General features: G+C 67.7%; 5 protein-coding genes across 6 annotated transcripts; 2 read left to right on the top strand and 3 right to left on the bottom strand.

The window, feature by feature from the left end:
- Positions 1-694: 694 nt before the first annotated feature.
- On the top strand, positions 695-3559 carry MSS51 (MSS51 mitochondrial translational activator). Its single transcript, XM_057385248.1, has 6 exons — positions 695-987; positions 1281-1436; positions 1663-1787; positions 1957-2520; positions 2975-3068; positions 3142-3559. Exons 1-6 carry the CDS (start codon positions 695-697, stop codon positions 3410-3412), a joined length of 1503 nt encoding a protein of 500 aa, XP_057241231.1. The 3' UTR covers positions 3413-3559.
- A 46-nt stretch (positions 3560-3605) lies between these two features.
- On the bottom strand, positions 3606-10605 carry LOC130584956 (cytoplasmic phosphatidylinositol transfer protein 1-like). Its single transcript, XM_057385249.1, is given in 11 exon segments — positions 3606-4487; positions 5363-5426; positions 5501-5656; positions 5752-5847; positions 5932-6003; positions 6425-6432; positions 6591-6679; positions 8164-8312; positions 9342-9390; positions 9392-9501; positions 9504-10605. Coding segments are annotated over 11 exon segments (1149 nt in total). The 5' UTR covers positions 9594-10605; the 3' UTR covers positions 3606-4221.
- LOC130584958 (actin nucleation-promoting factor WASL-like) lies at positions 9592-10853 on the top strand. Its single transcript, XM_057385251.1, has 2 exons — positions 9592-9602; positions 10484-10853. The coding sequence occupies exons 1-2, from the start codon at positions 9592-9594 to the stop codon at positions 10851-10853; spliced, it is 381 nt and encodes a 126-aa protein (XP_057241234.1).
- Positions 10854-12456: 1603 nt separating this feature from the next.
- Positions 12457-14275, bottom strand: LOC130584953 (myeloid-associated differentiation marker-like). The gene is given in 3 exon segments (XM_057385245.1): positions 12457-13775; positions 13778-13868; positions 13870-14275. Coding segments are annotated over 3 exon segments (1194 nt in total). The 5' UTR covers positions 13936-14275; the 3' UTR covers positions 12457-12738.
- Positions 14276-14354: 79 nt separating this feature from the next.
- LOC130584951 (septin-12-like) lies at positions 14355-25673 on the bottom strand. Of its 2 annotated transcripts, XM_057385243.1 has the most exons (11): positions 25500-25673; positions 22054-23127; positions 17144-17356; positions 16533-16661; positions 16296-16377; positions 16057-16194; positions 15542-15659; positions 15369-15464; positions 15156-15252; positions 14815-14866; positions 14355-14711 (listed from the first exon to the last, which is right to left on the bottom strand). In XM_057385243.1, exons 1-11 carry the CDS (start codon positions 25552-25554, stop codon positions 14567-14569), a joined length of 2199 nt encoding a protein of 732 aa, XP_057241226.1. In that variant the 5' UTR covers positions 25555-25673; the 3' UTR covers positions 14355-14566. The 2 variants fall into 2 exon arrangements, with proteins under 2 accessions (XP_057241226.1, XP_057241227.1); XM_057385244.1 differs by lacking the exons at positions 22054-23127; positions 25500-25673 and adding an exon at positions 20284-21377.
- Between the last annotated feature and the right edge of the window lie 371 nt (positions 25674-26044).

The raw sequence follows: 26044 nt of genomic DNA, 5'->3' as shown, positions 1-26044 counted from the left end.
GCGACGCGGCAGCTCCCGCAGCCCCCGAAACCTCGCGGGGCCCCGGCCCTTCCCGCGCGCTCGGGGGCGTGCCCGTGAGGGCTGCCGCCGCCATGATGGGTGTGGGCAGCCCTCACCAGCCCCTTGTGGGGCGGGAGTCCCCCCGAGCCCTCCCGTGTGGGCTGGGGGGTGCTGCAAAGCCACCATGTCCCCCTCTGCAGCCTGGTGTGCCCGGCTGCTGCCCCAGCCCGCTGCTGGTCCCCGCCCCGGCTGGCAGAGGCCATGGTGCCCAGCCAGCCACGCCCTCACACCCCTCTGGGGGCCCTGAGGGGTGGAGGGCGGTCTCCGCAGGCCGGGCCGGGGGCGCTGGGGGAGCGACTTTGTATCCCTATGGTGACAGAGGGGTCCCAGGCGCTCGGGCAGCTCCCAAATTCCCCCTAGGTTTGCAGTGTGGGACGCTAYAGGGTTTTGGGAAACACCACTGCCACCAGCGCGGCTTTTGGGGCGGGAGCCGGACCCCCGGAGCGGGTTGGCCCGTTCCCGGGGAGGGGATGCCCAGAATAGCTCCGCTATCCGATTCCGAGGGGCCACGGCCGTCTGCACCGCCGGCTCCTGCGGGCTGACATTTGAGCCCAGCCGCGGGACGGGACGGGACGGGACGGGACGGGCACCGGGACTGCCCCGGATTTCCCGGCACTCCCGGGACAGGAGCGGGATGGCGGGCGGGAGGCGCCGTGGGGGTGGGGGGCGGCGCGGGGGACCCCGGCAGAACCCCGGGACCCCCGGACCGGTCTCCTCGCCCGCACCCCTCTCTCCTGCAGCCGCCACGGCCCAGCCAAAYGCAGGCGCTGCCCACAAAACCGGCCGCTCCAAGAAGCCCACGGAAGAGCCAGCGGCGAGGGCTCCCGATGTGGACTCACTGGGCTTCCAGGCCATGGACCGCAACGTGCCGGGGCTGTCTCACGTCATCCTGCAGAAGCTCAACATGAAGAGCTACGAGGACTACAAGTGAGTGAGCACCCATGGGTGCCTATTCCCCACACCCTCCACCAGCAAGAGCATCCTGTGTGTCTCCCCGCAGCTGGAGCAGCTCTCATGGCTCAGCCCACCCTCCCGTCTCAGGCCACAGCGGGCTCTGATGGGCTCTTGGGTGGACCCCTCCAGGGTGCCTGGCTCCCCCTCCCCACCCAGGCCAGGATGCTCCTGGCTGGAGCTGAAAATCCTGGCAACCTCGGAGGTAGGATATCAGCCCTGCTGCGGTGGCAGTAGGCTGGATCCTGCTCACCGTTTGACATCCGCAGGTCTGCCATGGATGGGAGGAAGAGTGGCAGTGATTTTGGCATCCGGACATACTTTGACATGTTCCAGAAGATGGAGGACACTTTCAAATTTTGTGTCGAGTGCAAGAAGCTCCCCGATGCCCTCCCAGACCCCAAAAGCCTCCGGCGTTGCAAGAGGTATGTTGGGGAGATGTTCTGATGGCACAGGGGATGGATCCATCACTCACTTCCAGCCTAGGTGGTTGGGGTGAAGTGAAGGGTCTGACCCCAGTGCCTACCTCCAGCCACAGGGCACCCCCAAAACAGTGACACAGCCTTGGGAGGGGGTGGCAGGGAGCCTGGTTCAGCGGGCTGGATCCTGCCCCCCCTCCCCCATGGCTGGGCATGCTGCCTGTCTGCCCAGGTGCCAAAAYGTGTACTACTGTGGTGTGGTGTGCCAGCGTGCCAACTGGCCGCTGCACAAGAAGTTCTGCAAGAAGCTGAAGCTGGTGGCCCTGGATCGGCTGGTGGAGTGGCTCATCTTCACAGGTGGGGTGCGTGTCCCCTCCAACCTGCCTGACCCCAATCCCAGGCTGCACAGGTCCCGTGGTGGGGTGTAGTATCCCTTCTCCAGCCCTACTCCCACAGCACAGGTGGGACAGGCAGCCTGGGCTGTGGGGCCACCACTGTGCCCTCCAACCTCSCCCCTTCCCCCCAGGAGACATCCCTTTCCCCACGGAGACCTGGACAAAACCTGCCCGGGAAGTGAGGGGCTGGGAGGACTGGTTCTCCATGCAGGAGCAGCTGGAGGAGAAGCTGGGTGCCATCATGGCCGGGCGGTACATGACCCTGCTCTGGGCTAATGCCGGGAAGCCCCGGCCGGAGGACGTGGAGCTGCGGGAATCCGTCCGGCGGCTGGTCACCGACTTCCACTCACGGCCACTCACCATCGGGCTGGGGCTGCGGCTTTTCGGCATCGACCCCCTCACCAGGCCCCTCACCGTGCACGTGGTGGGGGCTTCCCATGTGGAGACCCTCAACATGCGGCTGACGGACTACGATGAGCTGACACGGATGTTCCCGGGGCACCAGGGCATGGAGATGGTGATGGTGGGGGTGGACGTGGTGGACGGACCCATCATGAGGCCACCCCTGGCCACRCTGGCACCCCGGGGAAGGATCTATCTCAGTAGCTACAAGGGGCTCTACCACGACTTCTGGGAAAGCCATGTGGAGACCAAGCTGGCCGCCCGTCCTGACCTGGTGGTCGGCTTTCACCCAGGTGAGTGCCTGTGCCACGGAGGGGCTGGACTCTCACACCCCACTGCTGGGATGGGGACATCCCCACAGGGCACATGGGAGGGACTCCTCAGTACCTGGGGCTGAGCCTGCAGGTGGCCTGGGACATGCCCAGGGCTTTGCACCAAGACACAATGGGCAGCTGGGACATGGCTGCCTCGTTCCCTCACCAGGCACTTGGTGTCCTGCCTGTGTCACCCACCTGCAGTTGAAACAGGTCCTTCCCTTCAGGTCTCAATGCTTAGCTCAGCTCAGGATCCAGAGTTTGGGGTGCCCCACGTGCTGGTGGGGACCCAGACTTCACCTTTTTGAGGGTTGCCAAACTCACCGCATACCTTGGCATGTCCAGCATGGAGTRGGTTCAGTTGGAGCCGGCTCTCCCCAGGGCCAGGATGGGATGGGAAAGAGGTGGAACCCTCACCATTGTGTCCCCACAGGTTTCCATGCCTGCCCAGACCTGCTGGCAGGCTGGCTGCCCACCCTGCTGCTGCTGCGGGACTATCGCCTGCCCGTGCTCTTCACTGTGTACAGGTGAGCACGGCCCCACTGCCCCAGTGAGCGGGCACAGCCACCCCTTAAYGGGTCTTGTCCTCTCTCCTGGCAGCGAGCAGGAGCTGAAGGCCTCCCTGCAGATCCTTGTGGAGCTCGAGACCCACATCGTGGCCTAYGCCAGCAACCCCTTTGCCTCGCTGCGGCCTGAACAGGTCTACTCCAGCCCCAACAAGGCACCTGTCTACTGCAGCTCCCACTACATTGCCCTGCTGGGAGCAGAGGCTCTGCCGGGGGCTGAGGAGCTGGAGGATGATGATGGCTGGCAGGGAGGGGAGCCCAGTGCCTCCCCTGTGGCTGGGGRCATTGCCCCGGGGCTGGGCTGATTCCTGCCTGCCCCGCCCACCCGACTCCCGGAGCCTCGCTGCCCCATCCAGGACCCCATCTCCCCATCCTGGGATCAGCAATCCAGGCATCCCTGACTGCAYACATGCAGGCCTGGGGGATGCAGCACCCCAGCACAGGCATGGCACCCCTCCACAGCACCAAATAAATCACTACCAGCAACCAGCTGCCGTGTCTCGAGCTTTATTTCCAAAAAGGCCTTTGTTTTCCCAAAGAAAACGGTGGGCCCAGCCTGCCCCAGCCCCCCTCGAGCAGCTGGAGGGACAGTGAAGGGGACCCCAACTGCGGGACCAGCCGTGCACGGGGCTGTGCAGCCCCTTGGGGTCCCGTGGAGAGCCCCAGCCCTGCGCCCGGCTGTCACTGTCACCGTCACTGTGCCCTTGTGCTGGTGCCTACCCTGCAGGGCACTGCTCCAGCCTGGCACGGGCAGCCGGCCCGACCACGGCAAGTGGGCACCAGCTGGGTCCTCCCGACTGCTCGCCAGCCTCGGCGGCCCTTGCAGACACCGGGGCGGGTGGAGTCGAGGGAAGCAGCTCCCGCGCCATCGCCCGACTCTGCCGGGGACCTGCGCTGGCCTGGCATCCCCTCCTGGTACAGCCAGCGGGTCTGGCACGGCAGTGGTGGCACTGACCCGCGTGGGCACCGCGATAGCTCAGGGAAGCCAGCACCCCCCAGGGCTGCCAGCGCCCTGACGGCGGGTCCGGGTCCCTCCCTGGGCTCTGCACCGGTCGGCGGGGCCGGGGTGGGTGGCGGAGCTGGCACAGTCCAGCCCGCAGTGGCACTGCCGGCGTCACTCGGCGCCAGCGCGTTCCCGCAGCGCGGGCAGCGTCAGGGTCTCCGGCGCCGACTTCTTCCGCGGGCGGGTCTTGGGGGGAGCCAGGAATTCGGGGGCYTCGTCGCTGAGGGGAGTGGAGGGGGCGCTGGCAGGGGCCGAGTGCGTGGCCGTGGGCTGCCCCACCTCGCTGACCGAGATGGCCGGTGCCACCAGGCCGATGAGCTCGTTGGTGGCCTCCTGCGTCTCCTGCTCGTAGCGGCGCACCTCCTCCATCGTCATCCCTGCCGAGCACAGCCGTGCTTGGGGCCGCTCGGCACGGCCGCGTCYTGCACCCTCATCCCGGGGCAGCCTGCGCCCCGCGCCATGGCTCCCCACCGAGCTGGGCGACAGGAAGGGGACGGGGACTGGGAACGGGGGGACGGGCAGGGAAGGGGATGCTGGGCAGCACAGCCAGCTCCCCAACTCCAGCACCAGCCCAGCCAGCAGCGGGGAAGAGATGGACAGGCGGCGCAGCCAGCGCAGGCAGGGGACACACGGGGAGGGCAGCTGGGAGGGGGGACCCTCCGCCGCGGGGTGCAGGGGGGGCGCAAGCCCCTCTGCCTGCACCCACCACCAGGCAGCAAGGCGGGGTCCAGGGTGTCCATCCCTGACAAGCAGAGGGGCTTAGGGGTGCTGGCTCCCCAGCTTTTGGTTTGTGGCCACTTGCATCTGAGTCTCGAAGGCCCGGACCTCTTCCAGTGACATGTCTGGAAGGCAGAGAGCCGCTCACCGGGATGGCCTGGCACCCCCGCCAGCTGCCACCAAAACCGGGGCTCCCGTCACCGTGCCCACACGTGGCAGCCACCTGCAGCATGTGTCCCTGCCAGAATGGGGATGCAGGYAGCGCAGGCAGGGTGCTGGGACCCCTCTCCCTGTCCTCCCCAAGGGGTGCAGCAGAGCGGGCAGCGTGCGGGGGTGCAGGCAGGGCTGAGGGCAGGGGGCGCAGAGCAGAGCAGGCAGCAGGGCAGGCAGCAGGGCAGGCAGAGGCAGAGCAGGAGCTGTGGTGGGTTAGTGGCATCAGCAGTTTGACCTTCCCCTTCCACCATGTCAGGCCCCTCCCACCGTGGGCACCGTGTGTCCCCCTCCCTGCAGTGCCAGGGTGACCCCACGGACTCACCGCACCACTCGTCCACCCAGGCAAAAGCCTGCCTGTGCCCGATCAGCAGGATGTCCCGGATCACCTGCAGCACCACGGGGGTCAGCACCTTGTCACTGCCCTCCCGGTGCCTCCCTGCCCCCCTTGGGCCCCCCTCACCTTGTGCACGAACTGCTCCACCCGTGTCTGCAGCCCCCACACCTCGAACTTGACGCTCACCAGTTTGTAGGAGCACATGATGGGCTTGGTGTGCTGGCGCCAGCCCTCCCGCAACGGCCCCCGGCCAGTCTTGGCCGAGCTGAAGAAACGGGGGTCCTGGGGGGATGGGGAAGAGTCGGGTCATGAGTCCTCCTCTGGGACAGGGACAAGAGGGTGGCCTTGGAGAGCTCCCCCATCCCCAGCCGTGGTACCTCCAGGCTGCGGTAGTAGCGCTCAGGGATCTCGTCGAAGGCGATGTCCAGGAAAGAGACCTCGTGGTCACCCAGGATTTTGTCGCTGTGGAAGATCTGGGGAGGGCAGGAAGGGTGAGTGGCACGCACCACGTGTCCCCGAGTGATGGGTTTGCCAGGTCAGCTGCGGTGTACACTCACGTTCTCGCTGTCCCCGCAGTTGTCCTCGTACTTGGTCTCAATGTAGATGGAGAACTTGGGCAGGAAGGAGCACTGCAGGGAGCGGCTGTCAGCTGGTCCCCGAAGGATGTCACTCCCAGGGACACCCTCCCCGATGGACACCCACCCCGAGGGACACCCACCCTGAGGGACACTCACCCTGAGGGACACCCACCCTGAGGGACACCCACCCTGAGGGACACTCACCCTGAGGGACACCCACCCTGAGGGACATCCACCCCCAAGGATGGCCATCCTCAAGGGTCCCCCAGCCACAAGAACACCCTCTCCAGGGGAATACCACCTCCGAGGGAATCTGACCCCAAAGGGACACCCACCCTGAGGAATTCCCACCCTCAGGGACATCAAGCCCTGAAGGATGCCTGTCCCAAAGGACACCAACCCACAAAAATGCCCCCCCAGTGCCCTCTCCCCAGCTGGTAAGGTGACAGGTCCCCACATGACACCTCCTTACCGTGTACTCTGCAGGGACACCATGRCATATCAGCATCACAGGATGGCATCACCAGGTGGCATCACCGGGGAGAGAGGGAGTGGTGAGACATGGAGCAGTCCCACACAGCTCCCCCCACTGCTGGGGAGGGATGGGGTGCCCGTCCCACGCCCTGCCCGGGGCTCACCCGTGATGGTGTAGGGGTAGTAGTTCCAGGCCTTCTCGGTGATGTAGAAGATGCGGGGGGTCACAGCCCGTGCCCAGCTCGGCAGTTTGCTGTGGGCACCATGGAAGGGGACACCCTCAGGACAGGACATGGCTGGTGCCACCCAGCCCCGTGCCACCAAATACAGCCTGGCTCTGTGACTCCCATCCCCACCCCAGGAAGCCCACCTGCTACCCAGGACCCTCACCTCCACCCCAAGGTGCCCCCAGGGGTTCTCACCTGCACCTCAGAACACCCCTAAGGAGMCCTGTCAGCTCCCCAGGACCCTCAMCTGCACCTCAGGACCCCCACCTGCACCTCAAAACACCCTCAGGAACCCCTGTCAGCTYCCCAGGACCCTCCTCACCACCCTGGCATTCTGCCCAACAGAGCCCCCTGGCACCTCCCCAGATTCTTCACCTGCATCCCAGGACCATCTCAGGGATCTGTGCCAGCTCCCCAGGACCCTCATCTCCAGTGCAGTGTCCCAGTTCTCTCCTCAGGGTTCCCTTCTCCTCCCCAGACATCTTAATCCCTCCCCCAAGAGACCCCCACCCTCCTTCCCGGACCCCCACCGCTTCCCCAGGACCCCTCCACCTCCCCATGGCCAAGTCCCTGGGTTTCTGCCATTGTCCCCCAGCACCCGGCAGGATCGGRCCCCCTGGGGAGACGGGAGGTGGGTTTTGATTAATTTTCAGGCGTTATAAATAAATTTCAGGCGAGAGGGGAATCGTGAGTGCTGCAGCTAAAAATAGCCCGTCTCACACCAGCAGCTCCTGGTGGGGAGCAGCCCGTGCCTGCAGACACCGAGGGGACATGGGGACAGCGGTGCTGGGGGACAGCGGTGACATCCCCAGGGCCAGGGCATGGCTGAGCCCCCTGCCCAGGCGCACATCGGCACCCAGAACTGGCTGCCCTTCAGAGAGGGGTGCACCCCTGCAAGGTGGGTGCATGTCTTGAAGATGGGTGCACTCCAGGAGAAAGGGGCAGAGCCCCAAAAAGGGGGTGAACCCCTAAGATGGGTGCACTCTGGCATGTGGCTCCCAAAGATGGGTGCAGCCCCTGAAGATCAGTGCACCCTGGGTGAAGGATGCACCCCAGGAGATGGGAGCAGCCCCYCCAGATCAGAGCACCCCAGGAGATGGTGCAGCCCCCAAAGATCGGTGCAGCTCCCCAAGATCAGAGTACACCCYGAGAGATGAATGCAGCTCTCAAAATGGGATGCAGGCCCCAAAGATGGGTGCCCCCCAGGACCTGGGCACCCTGCTGGGCCACACACAGCCCCTAAACTTGGGTGCTGGCAGATGGGTGTAGACTCCCAGGGTCGGTGCATCCCAGAACTTGGGGATGCTTTGGGGAGATGATGGAGGGAGCCCTGGGGGATGGGTGCAGCCACACTGCAGGGTGCCCAGGACCCAGGAAGGACCTTCCCCAGGAATTCTGGAGGGAGGGCTGGGGCCACTGCTCCCCCAAAACGGCCCTTCGGCCCCGCTGCCTGCTCGTGCCCAGCAAGGCAATGCCCACCCAGCAGCCCTCACTGGACCCACAGGGTCACCTGGAGAGGTGGACACGTTTCTCGGTGAACTGGCCGGGGCCGTGCACGGGATCCTCGTGGGGCTCGTTCTTCACYACCTCCACGCCCTCGCCCTTCTCGCTCTCCTGGTGGCTGTGCTTGCTGATGGTGTAGAGCTGCCCCACGCGGTACTGCAAGCACAGCGCCCGCCCTCAGTGCCACCGCCCCGCTGACCGCCCGGCACTGCSCGGCGCCTGAGCCGCGCTGCCGAGGGGGAAACTGAGGCACGGAGCAAAGGGTGGAGGGTACACCCCGAGCCGTGCAGCGGGGGAACCCTGTGTGACCTCCCGTGTCCCTAGGCTGTCCCAACGCCCTGGCAAGGGCTGAATCCTGCTCTCCCTGTGCTTTCCCAGCACCTTGCAGAATGGCTGGAAGTTTTCTGCTCGGCAAGCTGCCTGGGAGCCGRGAAAAGCTGTGTATCTATGTGATGTACATGGATGTGTCTGTGTAACGATAAGGTTGAAGATGGGTATTTGGTGATGCAGCTGTGCAATGAGGGGTTTGATTGTTCTGCTGAAAATCCCATCCACCGCCCCGACTGCCAGCACGGTTCTATCACGCCACTCTGCCTAAATTAAAGCCTTCCCCAGATGCCACCGGGGAGCRATGGCACTACCCAGGGTGGGCACGGCTGCAGGTCCCTACTCCCCCAAAACGGCCCCTTCGGCCCCAGGTTCTCCCGAGRAACCTTTGTCCAGGGATGCTGCCAGCTGTCACTGCTGTTAGCTGATGTCATTCAGGCTCTCTGCAGGCACAGGGATGGAGCCTACGCTCCCTGTCGTGCCACGGGCACCCAAACCCCCGGTGCCCTTTGCCTGCTGGCTCATTCCTGGTTCTGCTGTGCCCCGGTGCTGCCRTCGGGCTCTGAGACCCAAGGTCGCCGTGCTCAGGGGTGAAATGTCCCCCACCTGCATCCCAAAATACRGCTCAGCCCTTGCACGGMACATCCCAGCCCAGCACAGCCTGGTCCCTGTCACAAGCCGTGCCACGAGGAGAAACCAAAAGGGTCACCGTGTCCCTCTCCGGGCAGGAGCCGGTCCCCTGGCGCTGCGCTGCTGTGGGTATGGGACCCCCACCCACAACCCCCTCCATCGGGGTGTCCCCGACGCCCGCGGGACACCCGGTCCTCGGCGGCCCCGGCCCCGCCRCCCCGCGCTCACCTCCTCGGTGGTGAGYGGCATGCAGATGCGGTACTCCTTGACGAGCATGGTGACACGGGCAGGGCGACACGGGCACGGCGGGCAGGGCGGGGGTCAGGCGGAGGCGTCGGCGCTGGTGGGGACACAGCTCATTCTGGGGGCCCGCGGGCAGCGGCAGCGGGGGGACGCGCCGCTGCCTCCCACGCTCCCATCCCAGCACCCCACGCTGGAGGCAGCCGCCCCGCTCGCGGTGACTTCACGAGCCGTTGCCATGGCAGTGGCGTGAGGTCACCCGTGCGAGGAGCAGCCTGGGTGTACCCAGCTGGGGACACCCCGGCACCCCAAAACCCTCCCGGCGTTAACCCCTTCCCTGCCGGGCACATACACACGTCCCCACGCAGCTGTCTTGGAGCACACGTGTCYCCCCAAAATAGGGTGCCAACCCTTCGGGGTGCCACTTCCCCACCCAGGTGTGGTGCTCAGTGCGGCAAGAGGGTGGCAGGGACGTGGGGATGGGGTCAGACCTGCCCAATGCCCCTGGGGACCCACCTCTGGGCACCCACACTCTGGTCTGCCCTGAGGACCTGCTCCAGGGGAGCACGGTGGACATGTCCCTGATGCAGGACATCCCTTCCCTGGGCAGGAGTCGGACTCCCTTTCCCGAGCTTTCCCCCAGCACCTCTCCCAGCCGGCACCCACCCTGGGGCTGCCCCCCAGCACCCATCCTGGCCATGGCACTGACAGGCTGTCACACTCGGCCCCTGCTCCAGCCAGAGCTGGGGATGCTCAGAGTGAGCAACRGGACAGCTCAGGGGGGTCCTGGACGGGGCCCCCAGCCCCACAGCAGAGGGAGGGGCGTGGGCCCTCCTGAAAGTCACCCTGAAMGGGGATCAGGCCTTGGAAGGGGCAGATGGGGACCCACAAGGGGGTTTTTGGGGGGGCAACTTGTCCAACTGGGGATACAGGGACATTCCTGGGAGTACAGGGTCATGGCGGGTCACAAGGGCATCCTTGGGGGCACCGGGGGACACAGGAGTGTCCCTGGGRCCACAGAAGTATTTGAGGCTACAAAGGCATCCGTGAGGGACACAGGGACACCCAGCTGACAGGGCAGAGGGCTGGGTGCTGCTGCGAGGTTTCCGGGACGCCACTACGGGGGGCAGAAGCAGCCACGGCATCCGGGAGGTGACGCCCCCGGGACCCACCGGAGCACGGCACGGCACGGCACGGCACGGCATCGCCCTCCCCATCCCGGCAGCTCGGGCCGGCCCGGGGGGGCTGGGGTTGCCCCCGCGGAGTGGACAAGGAGGAGCCCCCCGGCCGGGCTCCGCCGCCTCTTCCCCACCGCCGTCCGCGGCCGCATCCCCCCGGGGCCGCCCCCCGCCGCCCCCCGCCGCCCGCACTCACCGGCCCGCGGCGGTGCCCGCTCCCACCGCCGCCGCCGCCGCCGCCGTGCCCCGGCCGTCCCGGGCCGTGCGCAGGAGCGAGCCGCCCCCCGCACCGCCTCCCGCGCCGCGACACACCGACCCCTAGGGGGAGGAATGCACCGGCACCGCACCGGCACCGCGCCGGCACCGCACTGCACCCGGACCGGCATTACACCGACACCGCGCCGCACCTGGACCGGCACTGCACTGACACCACATCGCCCCTGCACCGGTACCGCACCGGCACCGCACCGCACCGCAATGACAGTGACACCGGCACCACGGCACCGTGGCACGGCATCGAGACACCCTTTGGCACGGCGCAGACCGGCACCAGGGCTTCCCGCACTCAGGAGCCTCAGGTCCTCCCAGAGACCCCCAGCACCCTCCGTGTGCCCCAGCTGGGAGGTGCCCTGATGGGGCTCCTGGGCTGGGCTCCCCCCGGGACCCCCCAGACCTCCTCTAGCCACTCACCTGCACACCAGTGCCAGTCCAGCCCCTGTCCCCGCAGCCTCACCACACCCCACGTGCTGGCACTGCCCACGTGCCATCCACAGCCACATGCTACCGGCACAGCTCATCACCAGTGACACCGCTGTCACTCCCTGCRCCTCCCGTCCTCCTTCCTCCATTCATTTCCATCATCCCAGGCACTGTCAATACCCAGCGCTTGGGTGTTGCACTGTGTCTTGGCACTGCCCTTTTCCTGTTATTTCCTCCCAAAATTCTGCCATTCCCTGCAGCCCCACTGCCTGGTGCCATGGTGGTGGCCGCTGTGGGGACAGGGACTGGGCAAAGGGGACAACCCCCAGGCCACCCCGTGGTGTTGCCATCACTGGCAGGGCTGGGAGTCTGCACTGCCATGGAGTTGCCACCTGCTCAGGCACCGGGGCACCCGCGGGTTCTTTTGTGGTTGTCGGTCTGTGCCATCTCCTGGTAGTGGGGACCCCTGTGAGCCCTGTTGTGTCACCCTGTAGGCAGTGACGGTCCCCGACATGGCCCTGGCAGTCCTGAGGCAGCAGGGATGGCCCCAGGCAGTGGCCAGGACAAGCAGTGGCACAAGGAGYAGCGTAGGGACAGTGGCCCCAAAACCTGCTGGGTGCCCCACGGGCAGCTGTGCCACACCCAGGAGCACGGTGCCAGGAGCTCTGCCCGCAGGCACACCTTCCCCTGCCTGCCCTGCATGGCTGCCTTCTTCCCACATACCAGCCCCTGGTGTCACTGCCCTCAAGGTGACATGTGCCAGCCCCTCCAGCTYTGGTGGCACTGGGTGGCAGCCACCCCCCTCCCAGTTTTCCTCCAGGGAGGGGACACCACAGCAGCCCCCAAAGGGGGATTTCTGCCCACGTGGCTGGGACCGAACCCACTGGGGTGACTGTGGCATTGACAAGGACCCGGCCATGCTGGTGACAAGTACCTGGCGGGCTCTCAGCCCCCCCAACAGCTGCATTCCTCCTGAACCTGTTTGGCAGGGCCCCGTGCAGGTGCCAAGGAAAAGGCATCCGGGTTGGGCTTTTCCTGGTCATGCCCTGCTTCACTCCAGTGCAGAGTCAACAAGGAGGAGCAGCCTGGTGCCCCCACAGTGCTGCTGGTGCCCCCCAAAGTCACCCGTGATCCTGAGTACTCACAAGACCCCCCCAGTTTCTCACCCCCATAGCGAGGATCCCACAGAAAGCTGGGAAGGGGAAGAAAGAGGAGGCAGAAACAAGTGAAAAATGACCCAATTTAATCCCAAAGCCCCCTCAAGCTCCAGGGTTTGGGGAGCCCCTGGTGGCCCCTCCGGCCCCCCTGTCTGTGCAGCCCATGAGACCCCAGGCTGAGCGCACCCCTGGGAGCACCCCCTGGCTCTCTGCTCCGGTGCGGGGACAGGGAGCGTTCCGAGGCATCCAGCCTCTTCCTCAGCTCCGCCGGCAGCCCCGCACCGACACCGGCACCAACACCGACACCGACACCCAGCCGTGTCCCACCGCCCCGAGCCCCGCCCCGAGCCCTTAGGGAGGTGCCCTGACAAAAACCATCCTGGTGGAGTAGACCAGGTCCACCAAGTAGGCGATGAGGTTGAAGATGGTGAGGAAGGTGACCCCCAGGTGCTTGTTCCACCAGCAGTTCCTGCCGCAGGGGTCAGGGCGGCTGCGTCCCCTGAAGCTGTAGAGAGGCCAGAGGACGGTGGCGGTCAGGTACATCAGCAGCGCCAGGAAGTTGTACCCCACCAGCATCTTCTCCAGCGGACAGGGGATGTAGGTGAGACAGCGGCCGATGGTGAAGATGATGATGAGGAGGGTGAAGATGAAGCAGATGGCGTAGACGGCCACGCACCACATCAGGCCGGGCACCCCGTTGTACTCATCCAGCAAGGAGAAGATGAGGCAAGCCACGTAGGCTTCAAAGACCTTGAGGAGGCCGGGCACGGTGGAGAGGAAGCTGCTGATGTCCCCMGGCTTGGCACGGGTGAGCCCCACCTCGAGGGCGTAGGCGAGGAAGCAGAGGCAGGAGGCGGTGGTGGCCACGGCCTGCCGGGCGCACAGGTTGCTGCTGCAGGGGCTGCTGATGAACGTGGCGGGGAACAGCACCGAGGAGGTGAACACCATCAGCGCCGCCAGCATGGAGAAAGCCGAGGTGAAGTCGTCCCAGGAGAGCGGCAGCAGCGACTGCAGCTCCAGCAGCTCCAGCAGCAGCACCAGCAGTGTCACGGCGAAGCAGAAGCACCAGGTGAACATGCACCACGTCCCGAAGGGACCCTCGAAGTGCCCTGTGGAGGCCACCAGGCTGAAGGCGAGGCARGACAGCACGACGGCAAAGAGCCGGGCGATGCCCACCCAAGAGGTCAGGGCACGGAGGTTGACTGTGGCCACGGCCATGGTCCGGCCGCTCTGTGCCCACGCCGCGCCGGGCAGTGGGTGCCGCCCGCAGCCGCTCTTATCTGGGCGCTGGGGAAGAGGGGTGGGGCGCAGGGCAGGGAGCCGCCAGCACCCCCGAGCCGCCCGTGCCGAGGACCCCCGGCTCGGCTGCCGCTGCCACCACGCCGGTGGCTGCAGGGGGCGGGTGGATGATTAACGCGGGGCTGGGCAAAGGGCGGTGACGCCGAGCGCCGCGGTGGGGCCGGGGCGGGCAGGAAAGCTCCGTGTGCCACCGTCCTGGCGCTGAGCCCCAGCCCTGCCCACGGCAGGAGGCACAAAGAGGCCTTTCATGCACCCCTGGAGGACCGGGGGGTGCCGCCCTGAAGCCTCGTCCCCACACGGTGCCAGGGCCAGCGGGGCAGCACCCACTGGGACCCCCTGAGGCGTTTAGGGACTGCAGCCGGTGCTGGGTGCCCCTGACAGGGGGGTGTCACAGTTGGGTGTAGCCCCTTCACACCCTTGTGGACGACACCTCTGCTCCCTTCCGGCACCTCCGCTCCCCTCCCGGCGCCTCCACCACCTGATAAGCGGCTCAAAGTCCAGCTGTGCCAGCTGCCGTCACCGGGCAGGGCAGGTGAGGTGACCACAGGGAGGGCACCTGCATCCTGGCCACACCCCGCGGGTGGCACCGCCAYTTCCCCAGGGTGCCAGCAGCCCGAGCAGCACCGGAGAGCGGTGGCACACCAGAAGTTGGGAGTCCAGCAGGAAGGTGAAGGTTGARGGCTCTGGATTGACCTTTAATGTCACACAGGGTCCAGGGGGTCTGTGCCCATGGCAGAGCTTGGGGTGAGGGACCCAGGTCAGGGCAGCTGGGCATTCTCGGGGGGCTCCTCACCCCAGGCAGGGTCCTGGCACAGCCATGGTGGGCAGGGATGGGCGGTGCTGCGGGGTCCAGTGGTGTCTCAAGGGGGCACAAGGTGGCTCAGAGGTGGCTGCTGGCCTCGCCCTTGCCAGGCAGCCCGTTGAGGGAGCTCAGCCCCGGCCGGTTGCTCTCGTTCAGCCGTCGAACGCGGTAACTCTCATAGTGGACGTTGTGGGTGATGTCCTTCAGATCCTGCAGGTGTGACCTGCCCGGGGTGGCAGAGGGAGGAGGGGCATCATGGCATTGTCCTCCCTACTCCGCTGTCACCCTGTGGGGTTCCAGCACCCCCCAGCCCATCCCTCACTCACCGGATTAGCAGGTCCCGCAGGAGGGGGAACTCGCAGTGCGCTGGGTTCTCCACTGCAAAGCAAGGCAGAGGGGCAGGGTGGGCACGAGGGCGATGTGGCACTGGGATGGCCAGGCAGCACATCCTGGCACACCCTGGGTGCTACCAGAGCACCGGCATGGCTCCGTGACACATCCCACAGCTCGGCACCCACCCTGGCACCACCCTGGCACTGCATCCTGGCACACCCCGGGTGCCACCAGAGCACCAGCAAGGCTCTGTGCCATGTCCCATGGCTCGGCACACCCACAGGTGCTGCTCCCTGCCCCAGGGGATGGATGGGGTGCGGGGGGCACTGCTCACCTTCAATGATGCCCCACTTGGTCTTGCGGCCCAGCACCCGTTTGCCGTTCACCTGGTGCTCCTGGTCTGCCCCCACCACGGCGAAGGGGATCTCCTCCTGCCGGCACAGAGGGTGTGCTCGCCCTGGGTGCTGCTGCCCAGGGYTCCCCAGGGCACCTGTGCCCCACCCTCCACAGGGACCAGCCCCCTCCGCCCCAGCACCCCGGCACTCACACGAATCCTGTCRTTCAGCGCCCTGTCCTCGGGGTCCTGGTCGAAGTCCTCCTGCGGGTACACGCTGATGGCRTGGGTCTTCAGGTCCTCCTGGATCTGCGGGATGCAGGGCTTCAGCTGGGGCTGGGGGGGACACGGGACATCCCGGGAGCCCCTCGGGGACCCGTCCTCACCCGCTGCTTGAACTCTGCCCGTTCCTCCAGGGTCAGCGTGTCAGCCTTGGCGATCACCGGCACCACGTTGACGATCTTGCTCAGACGCTGCATGAACTCCAGGTCCAGTGGGCGCAGCCTGACAAGGACCACCATCACTCCAGGGTGTCCCCACCTCTGTCATTGGKGGGTGACCCCACCGCTGTCACCCTGAAGTGACTCAACCACCACTGCCCTACCACCAGCCCAGGGTGACCCCACCATCATCATCCCAGGATGAYACAACTACTCCATAGTGACCACCCCACCACTGTCATCATGGGGTGACCACACCACTACCACTTGAGTCACCCTCAGGTGACCTTCACCACCATCACCTCAGGGTGGCTCCACCACCATCAGCCTGGGGTGATCCCACCATAATCCCCCCCCACTCCATCACCATCACCTCGTGGTGACCCCACACATCATCCCAGCATGACAGAACCGCCCCACAGTGACCCCATCAGCTCTGGSTGCTGCGAGTGGGGACTCACCAGTGACCTGTCGGGGGGACGAAGTAGACACATCCATGGACCCTGGTGTCCGGGATCTTCCTCTTGCGGCTGATGAGGATCTCCTCCCGCAGGTACCTCTCGTACTGCTCGTTGATGTATTTGATGATGGGGTCCCAGCTGAGGATGAGGAGTTGGGGACAGCAGTGAGCTCAACCTCCACCCCAACCTGCCACCCACCGAGCTGGGCTGCTGCACCCCRTTGTGTCGTTGTGTCCTACCAGTTCTCATTGTTGATCTGGTCCCCAAACCCCGGTGTGTCCGTCACCGTCAGCTTCATCTTCACCCCTTTCTCCTCGATAACTGTGGGGCAGAGGGGTGGGTCAGGGGGGATGAAGCATTGGGGAGAGCAATGCATGGGGGACAGTTTGAGGCTGTGAATGCAGCTTCAGACCCCCAGCCCAGTCCCCTGCTTCTCCCAGGGGCTGGTGGGACACAGCCCGTGGTGGTGGCCTTACCGTGGGTGATGGACTGGAGCTGCACCGTTTTGGGGATGCGTTCCTCCTGGCCGGGCTGTGAGGATTTGCGGCTCACCTTGGACTTGAAGAGGGTGTTCACCATGGTGGACTTGCCCAGCCCGCTCTGCCCTGAGGGGACACCAGCAGCTCTGGTTTATCCCTGAGGGCAGTAACACCTTGACAGCCATTTAGGCCCAAATAAACTCTTTCCCCAAGGCAATAACCTCTTGGTATCCACTTGGGAGCATTGCAGAGGTTAGGATTATCCATTTCACCCCCCAAATGAATTCATTCCCCAAGTTGACAGCCCCTGGTACATTCCAGGAGATTGAGCTAGTCCAGTTTATCTCCCAAATAAATTTATTCCCTGAGGTTATAGACCCTCAATGTCCATTTGGGAGCATCCCAGAGGTTGGGATGAGCTCACCTATSAGCATCACTATGTTACAGGGCACAGGATGTTSCTCCTTTTCAATATTTTGCTACTTRAATCAGATAAAATCCCTTACATTTCCTTAAAATCCCTTAAAAGTGTGATTTCCCCTGGCATGGCGGAATCAGAGCCAGTATTCCCACCCCGACCAGGAGCAAATCCCACGCCCGACGCTTACCCACAACCATGATGTTGAACTCAAAGCCCGTCTTCATGGTTTTGATTTTCATCTGGTCAAGCACAGCTTCGATTCCCACGTATCCAAAGAGCTGGCAGCCCACGGGGCCGGGCGCCACGGAGAGGGGCACCTCCACCGCCTCCTCCTCCTCCTCCTCCTCCTCCGGCACGGCCGGCGGCTCCATGCTACACTTCTCGGGCTCCAGGCTGCTCCCTGCACGGTGGGCGGGCAAAGGGGGTGAGCCTGGACCCCCCGGGACCCACCCCCGGCGCCCACCCCCGCGCCCGCAGCGTTGCCCCAGCAGCGGCCGTGCSGGCGGGCACGCAGCCCCGGCACATTCCCGGGTGCCGGTGAGGCTCGGCATGGCAACGCGGGCACGCCACCCCCGCGCCACGCCGAGGGGTCCGGGGAGGCGCCAGGGGCATCTTTGGCGTGGTCATGCCACCGGTTGCTCAGCGGGCATGGCCAGCACCCTTTGCCCAGCCCACGGTCACCCACGCCAGGGCACCTCCCGCAGCGCCGCTCCGGCCCTGGCACAGCCGGGGGGCTCCGGCCCCGGGCCAGGACGTGCCACCCCACACTGTACCCCGGCACTGGTCACTGCTGGACCAGGGGCACCGGCGGTGTCGGGGGTGCAGCGCAGGCACCGGCACAACCCCGAGCCCCAGGGAACGCGTGGGGTTTGCCCGGGGGACCGTGCCCGGAGCGTGCCCCAGGCCGGGGGCCGCCGGAGCCCCGTGCCCGCCCCAGCGCTTTGTGCGGCAGCTTGGGGGGCCCCAAATCCCTTTCTTCCTCCTCCTCCTCCTCCTCCTGCTTCCCAGCACGGCCATTGTTCGGGTCCTACCTCGGCGCCGCGGTGCCCTCGCTCAGCGCCCCGCTACGGGCGGGGGGGTGCCCCGGGCGCCATCCGCATCCCCGTCCCCGGCGGCGCCGCAGCCCGGCCCCTTCCCTCCGCCAGCTCCCGGCTGGCACCGGCCCGGCCCCGCCGAGCCTGCCGCTCCCACGCATGACCAGCATGGCAATAACCCGCCCCCCGCAGCCCCCTCCCCACCACAGCCGAGCCCTTGCGCCCCGTTTGCCGCTTGATTGGCGGGTGGGGAAGGCTGCGCCAACCCGGCTGAGCCAACCCGGCTGTGCCCACCCGGCACATGGCACCGCTCAGCCTCCAGCCATCCCAGCACGGATGGGGACCCCTCCCACGGCACAGGGACAGCCCCACTCTGCATTTCGGCCTCCATCACCCCGTGGGTAGCTGTGGTGCCTCTGAATGGGAGTGGGAGTGCTTGGCTGTGTGTACAACCCCCAGTGGCAYCCACGGGCTCCCTGGCACCGGGGACCACCCTGTGCTGTGCCCCCCACCCCAGCAGCACCTGTGCCCAGCCCTGGCACAGCGGGGTGGGACGAGGGGTGGTGGTCCTGCCGCCCGCCCCACTGCCGCAGTGCCCCACGGCGCTTGCGTCCCCCCACGCCGCAGTCTCCCCCGTGTGTGCCAGCCGGCGCTTGGCACCGGCGAGGCTGGAGCGGCAGCTTGCGAGGGCCCAGGCTGTGAGGGACCTGCTGAGACCGTGTCCGTGTGCCACGCAGCCAGAGGACAAGGGACATGGGGGCAGGGGCTGGCCTGAGCCAGCCCTGGGTACCAGGAGATGACGGCGCTGAACACCCCCATTGCCATGGCAACGGCATCCCGGCGTGGGAGCCACCCAGCACCCTGTGCCCGCTGGGTGCCAGACTGACGGCAGGGCTGGGCACAGCAGTGTCGCATGTCCCRGCTCCCCCTGCGCTCCCGTGGGTAGCGATGTTCCTCGGAAGTGCTGAAACAGCCGCGGATTTCCTGGTGACAGCGGTGACACCCGGCTGGGGGGGCTGGGGGAGGGCAGGACGGCCACTCSGGCGGGGATCCACCCACCCAGCACTGCCCGTGCCCACAGCGTGTGCCACAGGCTGGCAGCGAGGTGGGATGGGAGGTATGTGGGGGATGCTCATCTGGACAGTCATGGCTCTCGGGGGACACTGCCCCCCCGTACCCCACCCTGGCCCCCTTTCCCAGTCCCTGCCAGCCTTGGCAGTTGCCAGGACAGATCTGGAACCAAGTGATGCAGCCGCTGGAGCCATCAAGGATGGCTGGGTACTGCAGGCAGGGAGTGAGCACGGAGCAGGCAGGCAGCAGGCGGGGACGGGGCAGGGATGGGGCAGGTATGGGGACAGGGAGCAGACAGGGAGGGGACAGGATTTGGTGCTTGCAGCCCCCAGCCACCCGGGGAGTCCCCAGGATGCAGCCCCCACACAGGCTGTGGTAGTGCCAGTGACAGCACCAAGGAGACACCCACAGCCAGAGGGCATGTCTGGGGTGACACTGGGTGCTGTCCCACAGCCGCCTCCCCCGGGCGCAGAGCCCCCCGTGTCCCCGCTGTCACTGCCAAAAAGCCCCGTTGGCAACAGTCAGAAGCCGAGTGGCCACGTGGAAGCTCTTTGGCATCCCCACGGGGCTCCGGGGCAAATGGCTCCTGCAGCCAGACCTGTTCCAGGACTCATCACGGATGCTCTTATTTTCCAGACAGGGACAAGTAATCCCGGGTCCGTGGTCTCCTCCATGATTTAATTACTGATGCAGGCTTAATTGGCCAGTTCCCCGGGAAGCCTGTAATAAAGCTCCAAGGGTGGAGGGTGCTGGGAGAGGATGAGCTGGGACAGGAGCTCCCTGTCCGGCTGCTCACCGCTGTCCCAAACCGAGCAACCGGGCATGGGATGGGGACAGCGCGGCTCCACACCCAGTCGAGGGAGCTGACCCCTCTGGCAAGGGAATGGAGGATTTTGGGGATGCACACACCACAGCCCTACCCCAGCCGAGCTGACCCAGAAATAGCTGCGCCCCTCCCGGTGCCAAACACTACCTAAGGGGACAATGGTGACAATCCCCATGTGCAGCCAGACCCAGAGCCAGCCCGTCCGTCTGGCCGTGGCACGGGTGGGAGCCACGGCATGGGGCTGGGGGTGGCTCGGGACCGTCGGTGGGCAGAAGCAGAAGTGAACCATGGAGCGAAACCCTGCGCCTGCAGCACCGCTGGGGACAGGGGACAGTCACCCAGCCCCGGTGGCAGCACCCCCTGCGCGCACACCGCCCTGCCCGCTGCCATCCTTACCTGGGCGAGCCGGCCGGAGCCGAGGCTGCTGCCGCCGAGAGCTGGTCACCGGGGCCAAATGGCTCCTGGGGTGCGAGGCAGAGGGCGGCTGCGGCCCACGGCTCCTCCTCCGCTCCTCCTCCTCCTCGCCCCGGGCCCTGCGTGGGCGACCCGGCGTGGAAGTGAAACGCGGCGGCCGGCGGCACTCTCGGAGCTTCCTCCCACGGGGCGTGGGACCCACGGTGCCACAGCACCCCGAGGCCACCCACGAGTGCCAGCGGCTGGGGGCCGGGGTGGCCTCACGGGAGAGGAAACAGCATGTTCCCACCTCTTCCTGGCACAGAAACCGCTGTGCCCGAGCAGYGTCTGCCAGCCCCCTGCCAGTCCCGGGCCATCTGCAGGGCAGCCGGTGCCACTCGCTGCCCGCTGGCTCCCGTGTCGCTCAGCCTGGGCACGCCGCGCTCGGCTGCCGGCCACCAGCACGGCTCTGTCCTGAGCAGTGTCCCCTCATCACCCCGGCTCCATCCCGAGCACCGTGTCCCCATTTCCCCGTCCCCCGGCTTGCTCTTGAGCACCGTGTCCCTGTCACTGCCCGGAGCACTGTCCCTTGTCTCCCCGTGACCCCAGCTCAGCCCCGAGCAGGGCTGCATCACCGCAGCTGGGTCCTCAGCACCGTGTCCCTGTCACCTCGTCTCAGCCCTGAGCACTTTCCCTTTGTGTCCCATCACCTCGGCTTGGCCCTAAGCACTGTGTTCCCATGTCCCTGTCACGCTGACACAGTCCCAAATGCTGTCCCTTTGTGTCCCCATCACCCCTGACTCAGCCCTGAACACCGTATCCTTGTCCCCATGACCTCGCTCAGSCCTGAACTCTGTCCCCCAGTGTCCCCATCACCCCGGCTCAGCCTGTAGCTCTGTTCTCCCGTGTCCCCATGACCCCGGCTCGTCCCCAGCCTCATGCCTGGCCAGGGGAGCCGCGGGCARTGGGGCAGCCGGACTGGCTGGGCAGCGCGGCCACTGGCATTGCTGGGGGATGATTCACCGGGCCCGGAGCAGATGTATGGATGCCTTCGCCGCGTCAGTACTTAGGGCCCGRCGACGGCGGCTCCACGACAGCCCAGCGAGACGGGCAAAGGGCCCCAGGCACCCAACCGGGGAGCGCAGGCCGTCTSCCGGCCAGCCCGTGCCCTCCGGCCGCTGCGAAGGGAGACACTCGGGTACCACCTGGCCCTGCTTGGGGACGGGCACGGGCTCGGCGGGAGCCGAGGGCACAGCCGCGCCGGGGAGCCGGGCATCGCTCCCCGCGGCACCCGGCGCACGCCGAGCACGCCCCGGCGCACCTTGGCCCCCCGCCACCTCCCGCGCCCCACGGGGAGGGAGGAACGGGATCCGTGCCCGTGCCGAGCACGGAGGGATGAGAGGGGAAGAAAGCGCTGGACGCGGGACAAGATCGCGGCGATAGGCGGCACGCGCGGGGCCCGGCGCGATGGGGCACATGTGTCCCGACCTGTCTCCCCGCGCCGGCAAAAACAATTAGCGCCGGGGCGGTGCGGGCGGCTCGCCAGGCACCCCGGGGCCGGGCGGGCCAGGAGCGCTGCCAGCTCCGCTCTCGGCTCCGCGCCTTCAGCCCCCCCACAGCCACACACCGGGAGCAGTGAGCTGGCGGGGCTCCTGCTGTCCCCAGAGCCGCCGTCACTCCGCGCTCATCCGGCACCGTGGCGGGTGTGACAACGCTGCGCCCACCCAGGGGGTCCCGATGGAGAGAGGGGACGGGGACAGGAGCGAGTCCTACCGTGCTCTGGAGCCACCGCTGCCCCGCTGCCGTACTCAGCCTSTCCAGGAGCCGCTGCTACCACGCAGGGTCCCCGTGGTCCCCTCAGCCCGGTGCTGGGGGGGGTTCCCCCGGCTCGGCCGGGAGCTGTCGCGGTGCCCAGGGCCGGAACCAGCACCAGCCCCCCGAGGAAGGCGGGCTGGGAGCTCACTTGCACTGTCTGCGGCTGCGACACCAGCCTGAAAGTGGCGGCTTGGGGGMCTGGCAGTGGTGGCAGCCCCTCGGCCCTCCCCGAGGAGGGGGTGGCGGGGGCCGGCGCTGCCTCCCCTTGTCCCCAGGGCTGAGAAGGGAGCCGGCGGGACGGGATGGGGCTGGCACTGAGGGTGACCCTCAGCTGCGGCCGGGGCAGCATGCGGGGAGCCGGGTCCCACCCGCCCGACCCCTCAGGCAGCGGGGGCAGCCCCGGGGCTGTGTCTGTGCCATCGTAGGGGGGCAGGGAGGAGGASGAGGATGAGGAGGAAGGTTGGTGCGTGCGAGGCTGCGGTGCGGGGCTCTGGGTGCCCCACGGCGAGGGGTCCGGAGCCCCCACGGGCGGCTCCTCGGCGATGTGCAGGTCCAGCGCAGGCAGAGAGCCGTGGCTGGCGGCGGCCSCGCCGAGGGGATGATCCAGCTCCACCGGGAAGACGCAGCCGTGGGACGGCACCTTCTTCAGGCCGGGGCCGGYGGCCGGGGGGCTGCCCGGTGCCTGGGCGGGCCCGGTGGGCGCGGGGCTCTCCAGGCTGGAGGATGAGCTGCGTTGGCTCTCCCCGTCGCTGCCCGGCCCCGCGGCCCAGGCCTGGCGGCTCTGGAATGAGGCGGCGCGGGCGATGCCGGTGCCGGCGGTGCCGTTGGCTCGGCCGGTGGCCAGGCCGGTGCTGAGCCGGGTCCGCAGCACGGGGCTGGGTGTGGGGCTGGGGCCGGTGACGCTGCCCAGGCGGGGCAGGTGGCCGGGCTGAAGCAGCTGGGGGCTCTCGCCGGTGCCTGGGGACAGCGGGGACACCAGCGGGGAGCCGGGTGCCTCGTCCCCATCTTCTGCTTCAAATGACTTCTTGAGTGCTGGGGGCAGAAAAAGACATGGTGGCGTGAGAGTGGCACTAGAGTGGCACCCGTTGGCACCTGCCCCCTCCCCAGCCCCGTGTGTGTCCCCCCATCACCCGGAGGTGCCCCTGTCCCGCCAAGCACCGCAGCCCGGCGCCAGCTCCTCGCCATCGCTGCGGCGCTGTCCCCGCGGGTTTGATCATTGTTGCCCGGTTTATGTGGCCGCCGCCGCCGGCTCCCCTCGCAGCACACTGCCCGCTTTATTCCCGCTGAAAGGGATCCGGCCGAGTAACCGGATCCCGCCTGACCCTCTCCCCCTGCATCCATCCCGGCAGCCGACGGGAAGGATTCCTGCCCTGGCCCGGGCCTTAACCCTGGAGCCCGCCGATGGCAGGCGGGCCAGCGCTGTCGCCAGGCACAGCGGGACTGTCACAGCCCGTGCTGCTGGCGGCTGCTGCGCCTCCCACGCGACTTCACAGCGACCACCAGCCCACGGCACAGCCCTGGGTGCCAACACGGTGCCAACACGGCCCCCTGGGCTCCCCACGGGTGTGGCAGCGCCGGGCTCCGGTGCAAAGCTCCGCTGGCACCGCCTCCGGGCACTCGGCGGAGGAGTCGGGCTCCATTCTGCTCTGACCCCCGCGCATCCCGCACAGTGCAGCCCGAGCGTGGTGCCGGCAGCGGGGTCCGCGGCCCCGGGAGAGCGCGGGGGACCCGGGAGCCCCCCGGGAGCCTCCCTCGCCCCCGCTGCCTCGCCCCAGGGGGGTTGGAGGGGCGGCCCACGCTGCGCCCCTGCATCCCCGCCGCTCGGAGCGTGTGCCAGCCTGTGCCGGCATCGCGCCCGCTGGCACCGGCCCGCCCTCGCCCTCCTCCGCCTCAGCCGTGSTGCCGGGGGCACTGCTGCGGAGGGGGTCCCGTCCCTGTCCCTGTCCCTGTCCCCTCCCCAGGTGCCCCTGTGCCCGGGGCAGGGCAGGGGTCAGAGGCCGGGGCGTGGGCGCTGCCAATCACAGCTCTCCCCAGGGCAGGTATTTCGGTGGCCGGTCCAGCCCTGCCCCAGCGGCCGGCCTGCCGGAGGCCATGGGTCACCGGGTCGGCGACCCTCTCCCCACATCCATCTCTCCGCTTTGGCACCGCCCCAAATGCCTCCTTTCACCCCAAACCTGCCCCTGGCCCCTGAGCCGTCCTCAGCCAGAGCCCAGATGGTGTCCGGAGTGACGGGCAGGGGCGAGCAGGGGGGGAATGCAGGGCCAGGTGGGGGTGGCAGAGGGTGAAGAGGGATTGCAGGGCTCTTTGGGGGACATTGGGGGCGAAGAGGGGGTCGCAGGAGGTTTAGGAAGGGTGGGGAGTTGGCGGAATAGCAGGGGATGAAGTTGGGGTGTCAAGAGCTGAAGGGATGTCGAGAGGTGGGGGGAGGTATGGCATAGGGTGGCAAAGAGGTTTGAGGGAATGACAGGGGGCCTCAAGGAATGGTGGAAGGTAAAAGAGGGGCGGCAGGAGGTTTAGGGGTTTAACGAGGGGCCTGTGGGGTTTTGGGGGTATGGCGGGGGTTGAGGGGTGTCCGCCGGCAGCGGCGGAGTTAAGGTGCCCGGGGTAGGTGCACGCATTCCTCCCCGGCGAGGGCAGCAGCAGCCCCCGGGTCGGGTTTCGCCGCCCGCCCCCGGCCCGGCCCCGGCCCCCCCGCAGCCCCCGGCCCGCGGGTGGGAGCGCGCACAGGCGGGAGCGCGCACGGGGCCCGCGAACACGGGCSGGGGGAGAACAGCGCACCTTGCCCCGCTTCCTGCGGCCTCGGCAGCTCCTCTTGCCCACCCCGCAGCCCCCGGGCTGGGGGCACAGCAGCCCCCACCATGGATGGGGGGATACCCCTCTCCCCACGATGCTCAGGCCCCCCAAAACGCTCAGCCCAGGACCCCCACCCCCATGGCACTCAGCCCCCGGGGGAAGCGCACTCCCCCAGTCCTGGGGGATCACCCCGTGTCCCCCCTCTGTGCAGCCCCCACCCCAATGCCCAGCCCCAGAGGGGAGCGCAGCCCCCACGATGCTCAGCCCTCGGGGGCCCCCCCAGGCTCCCTCAAGATGCCCAGCCCAGCCCCCCGTGATGCTCAGTCCACCCCAAGACCCCCCAGGGCAGCAGCAGCAAAACCGCGGGACCGAAACCCAGCGCCCGGTGCTCCCCCCACGGGGTACCGCCGCCCCCCAAAACGCCCAGGCAGCAGCAGCGCCCCCAAAATCCGCTTCGAGGGGGGGAGCGCAGCCCCCCACAATGTTCAAACCCCGGGGGGCATCCCCGTCCCCCAAGACCCCCAGCAGCAGCATCCCCTCCTCCGGGGGACACCCCCGGGGCTCCCCCGACACCCAGCCCCAAGCGGGGGGTCCCGCGGCCCCGGCCGCACCTTCGAAGTCGGAGAGGATCCCGTCCAGGTGGTCCTTGACGGAGAGGCGGGCCATGGCGGGGCGGGGGGCGCCGGGGCTGCCGCCGCCCGGGACCCCCGCACGGGGAGGGGGCAGCACCGGGGGAGCGCAGCGGAGCCCACCGAGCCCCGGGACGGGACGGGCCGGCGCCGGCTGCCCTCGGCGGGAGGGGAAGGAGGAGGGGACCGGCCGGGGGAGGGGAGGGGAAGGGGAGGGGAGGGGGAGGTCCCGCCTGGGCCCCCGCCCCGGCCCGAGAGCCCCCCGCCTCCCCCGGGCCGGCCCCCGCAGTTCCGCCCCTATCCCGGGGCGCTGGGATGCTGTAGCCCCCGGCCGGGGGTCCCGGGCAGGCTGGGGGTCCCAGAGAGGGTGCGGGGGGAGCTCCTGGCAGGTCTGGGGGGCCCCGGAGGGCTGCGGGATAGGGGGCAGGCTGGAGCTTTAGGAGAAGCTGGGGGAAGCCTGGCCGGGCTGGGGGTTCCAGACAATCTGGGGGGGTCCCAGGCAGGCTGGGGTTGCCCTGGCCAGGCTC

This window comes from Malurus melanocephalus, unplaced genomic scaffold (genome assembly GCF_030028575.1).
Source record: "Malurus melanocephalus ecotype Western Australia unplaced genomic scaffold, MMel_1.1 scaffold_801, whole genome shotgun sequence".
Classification (NCBI taxonomy): domain Eukaryota; kingdom Metazoa; phylum Chordata; class Aves; order Passeriformes; family Maluridae; genus Malurus; species Malurus melanocephalus.
This window is presented reverse-complemented; position numbering and strand designations above follow the sequence as displayed.